A 10,349-nucleotide genomic window follows, 5' to 3' on the forward strand; every position below is an offset into this window, starting at 1 on the left:
CTAAATCTGAGGTCTCGAAATCAAAATCATAGAAAATTACTTCTTTCTCGAAAGCTATGTTACTTCAAAGAGAGTCATTTCTCACGGTGTGTTATACTATCAACAGCTCCCCATTACTCGTTACCAAATAAGGTTTTATGCTAATAATTATTTTGAGTTATTACCAATAGTGCCCACTGCCTTTAAGTAATGAACCTTACTCCCACTTTAATTTAATTAACGGAGAATATGAAACTTTTTAGTGGAAGTAAAAATAGGGTGTATTATTATGATCATTGTATATCTGGTAAAAACCAAGGACACCTCATACTGAACTTAATTACTGTAGCTCACGGGCTTGGACAATGTAGCCATAAACAAAGGTATACTCATGCTATTTGATTCAGAAACACAAGAATAAACCCCTACTAGTATTCAAAGGCCTTTCTGTATAGTGAAAAGTTGCTTTGAAAATTTTTTTTTTTTCAAAAGGGTAATGTTGGAGATACCAATCCGTTTGGCAATGTTTTTAATTCGCGCAGTGGCATATATTTTTTCTTCAGAGCATTTTTTCCTGCATGATTTCTAAATTTGCGCAGAATGGCTCGGGTGCAAGCCTTTTCACCCACACAGTTTTCACCACTTGGGAAATATTTGCTGTATTAATAAGACAGTTAACGACACGTAAAAAGTGTAAGTTCAAAGTAGCGTTCTGGTAGAACTTCCCTTCCGTCTGAAGTGATACTTTTGTTTACAAACCTGGAAATAATGTCGATAAATAGGTCTGCTCACACGAACTGTCGATTCCTTGTGACACTAGTTCGGGAATAAGAAAACCCCCTTCCAGCTCTTTTGTTTTATCATAAAAGTTGGGAAAACCTTTAAAAAAACCGACCCCTCTACTTTTACCCAGTAATTCTTTTCTTTTTGTGAACACAGACCAGTCCAGAATTTATCGGGTGTTAAACAATCATGTTATTTAGTATTTATCATTTCTTTTGGAGTATAAGAATAGTAAATGACATAATACCATAGTAACACATTGCATATTCCCACATGGACTTAAAAGCTTAGAAACTTATTATATTATTAGAGATTAGACCAATTGTTATAAATTCAGTGTAGATATACATTTTAATCCGTTCATTACTGGTATATAAGCCTCAATACCTATTTTGTGGACACAATTTATTCAGAAGTATTTCTTCTTGAACAAGAACCCCTTTAAGACGGTTCCTGTATTGCCAGTAAACATGGAAACATACCGGCTAATTTTGGTGGTTGGCCTAGCCTTGGCTACTGTCTGCCAAGCATGGCAAGTGCGTAAAATAGCTACCCTTGACATGCCAAACGCTGCCATTGCAACCGTGCTGAAAGACCCAAATACCGGATTGTACGCTGCAGTGGTAAGTTGCTTCCCACCCGAACTTCCCCTCAAACTTAAATTGTAGCATGGTTGTAAGATTTTACAAAATGCACCTCGTGTGAAAGGACATTTTGAATTTTTGGAGTGTCCAGGGTCCCTTGTCAAATCTTGTCCAACATTAGTTGCAAGAGAAAAGAAATTAAACACTATTGTTGTATTACGCTGTACGCTTGCAAATGATGCATAACAAAAGGCTCCAGGTGAGGTTTTTTATTTAATGAGAAGTTACCTCTTTCTCACAAATACGTAACTCACAGGGGGCCGTTTCTCACAATATTGTAACCCATTGTGACCAAGTGGCAGACAACACAACAATAAAAATCAGGGTCTGAAACTGTGTTTTATCTTTTACATTCTACCATTGGAAAACAACTCTCTCAAAACCATTCAAAACACTTCAAAGTGGTCTCTTTATAAATACTTGTACGGGCAAACTAACACGTCTGTAACGGTGCGTATAACTGAACTCGTTGTAAGGACGGGTTTATCTATTGCCATGGGTTAGACTTTGGGAGATATCGATCATCTGTACACTAAGTAACGTTTTTGTTATTAAATAATACTGCATTTCATTATTAAATAATACTGCATTTCATATAGTAGGCCCTACTGCAGTTCTGTAGTGGATAAATGGTTCGTTCTTGGCGTTTTCATCCAAAACTGATTCACCAGAAATATCTCACGGACCCAATACTCAAATGGGCACATGAGTTCATTTTTCTCTCTTTTTTTCTGGATGTATATATGCGGTAACCCTTCTTCTCAGGTAAGAAAAAAAATCAGTGGTTTTGGAGTTAATTAACGGCGGATAAATTGGTGGCGACGTGTGGAAAATTATCCGTTCATTTCAACACATTACTAAATTTACCGCCAAATCAGAAATGGCTGTCTGTCACTAACGGTCTGATAATTGAAAAAAAGTCCGCACGCTCAACAAGTTGTACAATATTATCAAATAACAATTTGCAATTCCCATATTTAATAGTAATTTGCAACTTACTGGAACTTGGAATGACGCTAGTGGATTTCTCTCATCGGGCTGTGGCATGGAGCTATGCATCATTAGATTCGTTGACGGAACAAAGGTCAACTAAAACATGGGAACCAAAATAACAGAAAGAAAAACATGTCTTGCCGCTGTTGCTTCTTGTGCAGGAATGATTTGAGTTAAGACCTTACGCCTTAGCGATCTGCAAGTATTCTTTTTAAATAGAAGTTACTCTGAGAGTTGGATGAGTATAAAGAAAGGAATGCGTTGTACAATAAATTAAAATAACCACGTAATCATGCAATTGACTGGGTACTTCCAAGTCATTTGGTTACACTATCTACAGCTCTCCATTGCTCGTTATCCCAAGTATAGGCTTTTATATGGTGGCCCTGAAGGGACACAGCCAGTCGCGAATATTTTCGCGACGTCGCGAATATTTTCACGACTAGTCGCGAATATTTTCGCGACGTCGTATATTTATTCACGACAAGTCGCGAATATTTTCGCGACGTCGCGAATATTTTCACGACAAGTCGCGAATATTTTCGCGACGTCGCGAATATTTTCACGACTAGTCGCGAATATTTTCACGACTAGTTGCGAATATTTTTTACGACGTCGTGAATAATTCTGCGACTAGTCGTGAATAAATTCGCGACTAGTCGTAAATATTATTTCAGTAGCTTGAGTGTGTAATTCTTACACGGCACGCGTAGAGAGCCAAACTATGAAGATTGTAGCCACTCAGCTATGTGTATGGGGCCCATGTTTTATCCAGTAGAATTGTTATCGAAGTTCGAAAAAACAGTGTCTGATTTTCATCAATATTTCGGGGGTTTTCAAGGTTGAATTACTCCAAACCCAAATAATTCTGAATGCCAAAGGATTAATCTTTCAGTTAAACTTGGTGGGGGATTACATGATGCGTTGCACCCTGCCGTGACGGAACGAACTCGCGTTTCAAGTTGGAAATAACAACGCAAATTGCTCTAACATTTCAGGTAAAATTTGTCAAATTTATTTGCTGAAATTGTCAACACATTATAATTAAACTTATCATTGGGTTGTTTGTAAAATTTACCTCGGGTGACATATAACGTTATGTTTTATCTGAAGAGTGAAAGTGCCAACGTTTATTGCCTAGCATAGGATAGCCTACTCTATAACGTCAGGCCTCGTAGGCCTACCGTAAGGGCCATACGTCAACATTAGTTTTGTTTAAATAACCCACCATCGATTTACAAGAGTCGGAACTCTCCTCCGGATCCATCATCGTACGGGACAGCTTTCAGCTTAGTCTTACTAAGCCGTCAACGTGAATACAGTAATTACACACTCAAGCTACTGAAAAAATATTCGCGACTAGTCGCAGAAATATTCACGACGTCATGAAAATGTTCGCGACTAGTCGTGAAAAAATTCGCGACTTGTCGTGAAAAAATTCGCGACTAGTCGTGAAAAAATTCGCGACTTGTCGTGAATAAATTCACGACGTCGCAAAAATATTCACGACGTTGTAAAAATATTCGCGACTTGTCGTGAATAAATTCACGACGTCGCAAAAATATTCACGACTGGCTGTGTCCCGTCAGGGCCACCATACTTTTATGCTATTCACACTTGAGTAATTACCAACAGCTTGTGTCCAGTGCCTTTTAGTTACTGTGTTTTAAATCATGTTGGGTTAATACAGTTTTGATACAGCTCAGTGACAGTATCGCTTGTCGTTTTAAACTTGATTAGGACCAATTACTTTATATTAGCCGTAAATTGACTATCATAATGTTTTGACCATCGGTGAAGTGCTCATCTCGCCGTCTTTATAGTGAAAAAAAAACGCAAAACCTACACATTCACGTCTTTCCTCTGAAAGCTTAGAATAGTTTTACTTGGGTGGGATTCGAACCCACAACCTTTGCAATTCTATAACAGTGTCTCACCAGAGACAGTTCGAATCCTATTAATTTTAGCAGCGGGTACCGCAACGATAGATGTACACTGAAACTTTGCAACACACCTTGCCTTATTTTAGGCTGTGACCACCTTCCTCCACGGATCTACGTATTTGTAAAATAATGTATTTCAGCAAGGATCATAGAAAACGCGCATGCTCACTTTAATCTTGCTACATCCAATTGAGCTCGATTTTTGCAATTAAAGATGTTGTAATGGAAACTGCATTTCCATTATTTGAAGGTGTCGACATTCAACGCTATTCCCCTAACAACTGATAGCGTCTACGTCATTCGTGACGTAGCGGGACAGATCGAGGCAGGCAAAGGTCTAACAGCTGAGGTTTTGACGGACAAGTTGGTATGGCCGAATGAGGTTGGAGAAGTACCCGGTGAGTGCAAGTGCCCCAGTGCTAAAATTCACTTTTCTCTTCCGTAATAGGTCAATAAAATGTGGTATATATAAAGTACTCAAAGAGTTTCTTTTGATAAACAAGTCAGTGAAGTGTCATGACCGAGCGGTTAAAGAGCAACGCCCTCAAGCTTTGCTGTATCTGTTCAGCAGAGTATAGGTTCGATTAGTCATGAAACTCGTGCCCTTAAACAAGACACTTGTAACCATTGCTACGTCCTTCGGGTGGGACGTGAAGCTGTAGGTCCCGTGTGTTGTTATAAAAACATCAACGAAGGTAAAGGCGCCAGATAACACTCTTCGCAAAGACTATGTTTTCGCCCCAGTGTGTCTGGCAGTGTGACTATCTTCAATCAGGAAGGCTGCACTAGAAAGGAAGAAGAAGAAAACCTGAATCCAGCTCCTGACCCGTATATAAATCACGATCCTGTCTCTAAACACTGCAACGAATACTCATTCAGCTCTAACCCCAACTCTTATCCTTGTAATAACCAACACCCTATCTCCAACCTTCCCCCTTTTCACTGACATCTTGCAGAGGAAGTATTTGGCCGAAATGATATCTGGTGGGCAGCGTCAGGGTTCCTGGTACCAACCAAGACCGATGGTGTCGTCGCTCTTCTGGATGCAGGAGTTATGGTCCCAGGTACAGGATTTTTTTTTTTTTTTTTTTTTTTTGTAAAGTGCATTGAGAGTACTCGCAGCACTGAATTGCGCTTTATAAGTATTTCTTCTTCTTCTTATTATTATTATTATTATATTAAATTTACAGTGTTTCTAAACAAGTAGTGTGATAACAATTGGAGTTTTTGCCTTAAACCGAAAGAGTAGCATACTAGTCGCTTTAAAAACCTTTCATCAGACCCACCTCATTATGGTGGCATTTAAGGCAGTTAAAGAGCACCGGATTCAAACTCTGGTGTTTCTGATCAGCATAGTGTGGGTTCAAATCCCAGTTGTGACACTTGTGTCCTTATGCAATACACTTAACCATGATGCTTCGCTTCAGATGGTACGTAAAGTTGGTCCCGTAAAATTAACCAGTGCACGAAAAAAGAAGGGGTTCGCCCCAGTGTTCCTGGTTTGATTGTCAGCATATTGTCACCTTGTAAACCACTACATGGTGCTATGTAAAAGGAGTAGCTCCCACATACCTTGCAGGAAAATACTATGTGTAAAGCGGCATGAGCGTCACTGAGTGAGGGATATGCGCGCTATATAAGAAGCCATTACGTGAAGGCTTTTAAACTAATGATAACTAAAGTCCAAGCGATGTTGATCCTATTACAACTAGTGATGGTTTTATTCTAATACGTAAACACAGTTTATGGAAGTCATAACTTATTTATGAATTTGAACCACAGCTACTACCTACGATATCTCAAGTAGCCTTACGGATAGAACCAAGTGGTTCTATCACCGCGTGGAATGGAATGATATGAACAAAGATGGCCGAATCGACGCATTGGCTTCAAGAGTCTACCTGAGTTCTAGTAAGTACATGTTTACGCTACATGACAAAACAAATTAAAAGTAAGTCAGCACAATGTGTTATAAGCACATAAATAAATTTGCCCACCCAAAAAGTAATAAAGCTTCATTATTCAGATTTGTGCGAAATATCCTCTGGTATTTTGCTCATTCTTGGCTGTAGCATTGCAACAAGCAAAGACCAGCAGACACTTGTATCACATTACAATTTGTGACTGGTAGGTCTATCTAACTAATTTTTCTTTGCAGATTTTTTTCTCTATTAAAACCATAATATTCTGCTGAGAGAACAATAGAATTGTACCGTTATGCTTTGTATTGGCCCTTTTAGGAACTACGTCTGGCTAACATTGGCTAGTCTTGGTGCAATACGTTCTTTTTTAGAAGAGGGCTGCTTGCGCGACGCGGAGTGGAGCACAGCTATAGGATCGCCAATAGTTGGGTGATAATGAACAACAACGTCTTGCACCAAGACCAATTCTTGGATTGCTCTCCGTCAATCTGTTTGAAGCCCTGTACCGTTAGCATACATTTTCTATAATTACGGACGGAGCTCAAGCCGGCTGCGAGCCTAAGACAAAGCCAAAGTTCAAAGAGGGCCATATAATCGGTATTAGAACGCAATCATCCCAAACTTATGAACGGTTTTCGTGATCTCTTCTAGACGGTACATCTGTAGCTGAGGCAGTTTGGTTTGAGCATCCACGCTTCGGCGAGCCCCTTGGACAACCCTGGACGCCACATGTCCTCTTCTCCGGTCCAGACTCTCTCTTCAGGTTCGAGAAGATGGCGATCCCTGGAGGCAGGCAACTCGAGGTCATCATCAGTGCCCAGTACTTCTCGGAGAAACTCGTAGTTTCTTGGGTTGAAGGTGAGATTTGGGACCAAGGCGTTCTTTTGATGCTCAAATTGAGTTGTCAATCAGTATGAAAAAAGACTGACAACAAAAGAGTCGATAAATGTCCGGTTAGATTCTGAAAGTCCTTTTTACATTTTCTGACTCAACGGTGACTCATGGTTTATTCTACATTTAACTTATTCCTAATTCAAGTTATTCGATGTTACCAGTTTGTCAAATACTGTGAATTTCAGGACTATCATCCAGCTGGTCTGACCCGTCCAAAATACAACACAGGGTGATCGAGGAGGTTGTGGATAACAGATACTTCGACATTGAGGTCAGTATTAGACACATTATGCTGCTGTTAAAACCCCTGATATCAAACACTAACTTACAGGGCAGATGTTGGTGCCAGTCGCAAGGAAACACGCTGTGTTCTCTTATTATTTTTTTTTTCTTTCTTTGGTTTTTATTTTTATATTTTGTTGTCCCTTCCTCTTATTGCTACGGTGTTTTGTTGTGGGTGCAGTTTTTTTCAATAGTCTGGTTTTGCTCGTGTTTTAATGTTTTCTTTTGTGTGATTTTTAAATGTTTCAGTGCAATTACCTTTTTACATTGTATAATTATATTTTTATCGTTGGCAGGGGTCTGGTTTTACACATCTTTTGATGACAGTTTTTATACTTTTGTTTCAACCTTGACAGCCCCTGTACAACTTGTAACTATTGTGTATGTCTAAAGATTTAAAATAACTATTGCTGAAGTAATTTTCGTTTGAAAAATATGGACAGCATAAAAAGCATTTTTCGAATTTTTAACTAGTGGCTGTAATTACCAAACTGTTTCTTCTCCAATCCAGCTGGTAGATCTGAATGCCGATGGACAGTTGGACCTGCTGGTATCTATTAATAGGTAATCCTTCATGAATAATTCACGAACTTAAAACGAAGATCTGTTGTCTCAACTTGTAAAATATTACTATTATGAAGACGATCAAAGCATACCAATCGAAACGTCGAGATGTATCACTAGTTCCTTTCAGAACTAATCTCATCAGAAAGTTGTTTGAATGGTGTTACTGCAAACTTGCTTGAGGAATCTTTTAATTCATTTAGGCAAGTGAATTAAGTGATACCACAAACCATAAGAGCACCCGTTCCTTTTAGAACCACCACGAGACAACTGACAAGAGATGTTAAACTTGCATCGGGGATAAAGACTATTAATTTTTGGTTTTTACCCATATACACCGATGTATGAAGCACTGTATACTCAGTACTTTCCCGAGTCCTGTGAAAAAAATCACAGGCATTTTTACTCGGGTGGGATTCGAACCCACGACCTTTGCAATTCTAGAGCAGTGTCATACCAACTATTCCACCGAGATTGCCCGGTAGCTAGAGGCAGTTCGAATCCTATGTTTTAGTAGCGGGTACTGCAAACGATAAGAGATGTGTTTATCATTTAGGCCTAATATAAAGTGTCTTCTTATATAACGCGCATATCCGTCACTCAGTGACGCTCAGGCGCTTCAACGTTCAGTATTTGCATGGTGATACCACTTTTATTTTGCTTTTAGAATCTGGAATTTCACTTTGGCGAATGAAAACAATCAAAGCAATCACCTTGACTATTACCATTTTTACATTTGTTACCAATACAGTGACAGCAATGGAAAGCTCATCGCCTACGAGATTCCTCGAGATTTCCGTACCGGTGTCTGGAGACGTCACTTGATCGCCGATGGATTCATACCGAGTAATCTGATAATACTTGAGGGTAACGGGGCACCAGGCAGTGGCCATGCATTCTACCCAGGACCACCAGGCGACAGGTTAGTCAGAGTAGACTGGTCCCCAGTCTATATCCGCAAGGATAAAGACAGGTACTTGCTTTTCATAACCACTGATTTCATTGGATACACTTATTTTATTCGATAAACCTGCAGCAGTCAAAGCTTTCCGTATGTGTTTTGATTGGTCCGATCCGAAGTGACGTTTGACAGCTGCACTTTCGGTCGTCTGCGTGGACGTAGGTAAAAGGTGATTATGAACGGGGATTGAGCTAGGCTCGAGGTCACTCTCTAGCGTAATTCACAAGCCTCGGAGTGTGACGTCGGATGTTCAGGCTATCGGTACCCTCCCTCGTGGTAAATTTAGATGCCATTGAGTCGGGCACCGCGGCCACAACAATGCAAACTTATCTTATTGTGTGCTGGTAACCTGATTCTGCTAAGCAACCATATTCTGTTGTTAGCAAGTTTGTGTGCTTACAAGCCCAGAGCTTGAGTCCGGTGCTCTTATAGTATGTGGCGAAGACACCGCACCAATGTGACTCTTCTGAAGAGTATTTTATTTTTGAATGTTCATTTTTTAAATTTTTTTTTTAATAATTCTAGATACAAGCCCCTGATTCTCCTTACTGGAGACGACGACAGTAACGTCTACGTCTTCGAGAGCACCTCAGACAACGATCCCTCTGTGTGGACCTACACCATGACGTCTATATTCTACGCCAAGGGAACCATAGGAGGACCAGTCATCAAAGACATTGATGGGGATGGGTATGCAGAGGTCTTCATTCCTGCCTGGTCTGAGGGGACACTCAATGTCTACACCTTTAAACCTTAAGATGATGATAACACTGGTGTAACGAATATGAAAGTATACAAAACAAAATGCAGAAAATGGAAAATAGAATTAGCTGTCGCAAACTGCTTTATAAATCAATCAACTCCCTGTTTACATCAGAGATTCTCCTTCAATACAGACATTCAAAAAACATCAGAAAATCTTCCTCTTTTCAATTGTCAGCTTCTGTTGAGGTTCTAGGTTTCTGTGAAGCGCTTTGATTCTTGCTAAAAGTGCTAGTTAAATACTCATTGATATCAAAAAAACCTATGGTGTAAATGCGAAAATATTTTAACATCGGGCTATTAACTATTTATTTTTGCAAAATAAAAATATAATGAAAAATAACTTGGTTTGTGACACTAGTAGTAAGAGAAGATCAATCTTCACAGCTGTGTTTATTCTGCATTATGTTAGGATACACCAAATGGAAATATTGGTCTTTCGTAAACAATTAATAAACATTATTTTATTGTTGTCATTTTAATCACGCTCTTCTCAAAAATAAATTGAAAGCAAAATCAAAAGATACTAACAGTGTTCAGTGATAATTTGTTACAAATTCTGTGCAAGCTGTTGGATCTAACGGTTCAATAAAAACAGGTGAATTAATAGGTTTGTATAAAT

At 39.3% G+C, this 10,349-nt stretch overlaps 1 protein-coding gene across 1 annotated transcript; it reads left to right on the top strand.

The window, feature by feature from the left end:
- Positions 1-1,154: 1,154 nt before the first annotated feature.
- On the top strand, positions 1,155-10,253 carry LOC139945808 (uncharacterized). Its single transcript, XM_071943249.1, has 9 exons — positions 1,155-1,385; positions 4,593-4,740; positions 5,299-5,406; positions 6,125-6,253; positions 6,916-7,122; positions 7,344-7,429; positions 7,952-8,004; positions 8,756-8,926; positions 9,491-10,253. The coding sequence occupies exons 1-9, from the start codon at positions 1,233-1,235 to the stop codon at positions 9,720-9,722; spliced, it is 1,287 nt and encodes a 428-aa protein (XP_071799350.1). The 5' UTR covers positions 1,155-1,232; the 3' UTR covers positions 9,723-10,253.
- The last annotated feature ends 96 nt before the right edge of the window (positions 10,254-10,349 follow it).

The sequence above is a fragment of the Asterias amurensis genome, chromosome 13 (assembly GCF_032118995.1).
Source record: "Asterias amurensis chromosome 13, ASM3211899v1".
NCBI classification, from domain to species: Eukaryota; Metazoa; Echinodermata; class Asteroidea; order Forcipulatida; family Asteriidae; genus Asterias; species Asterias amurensis.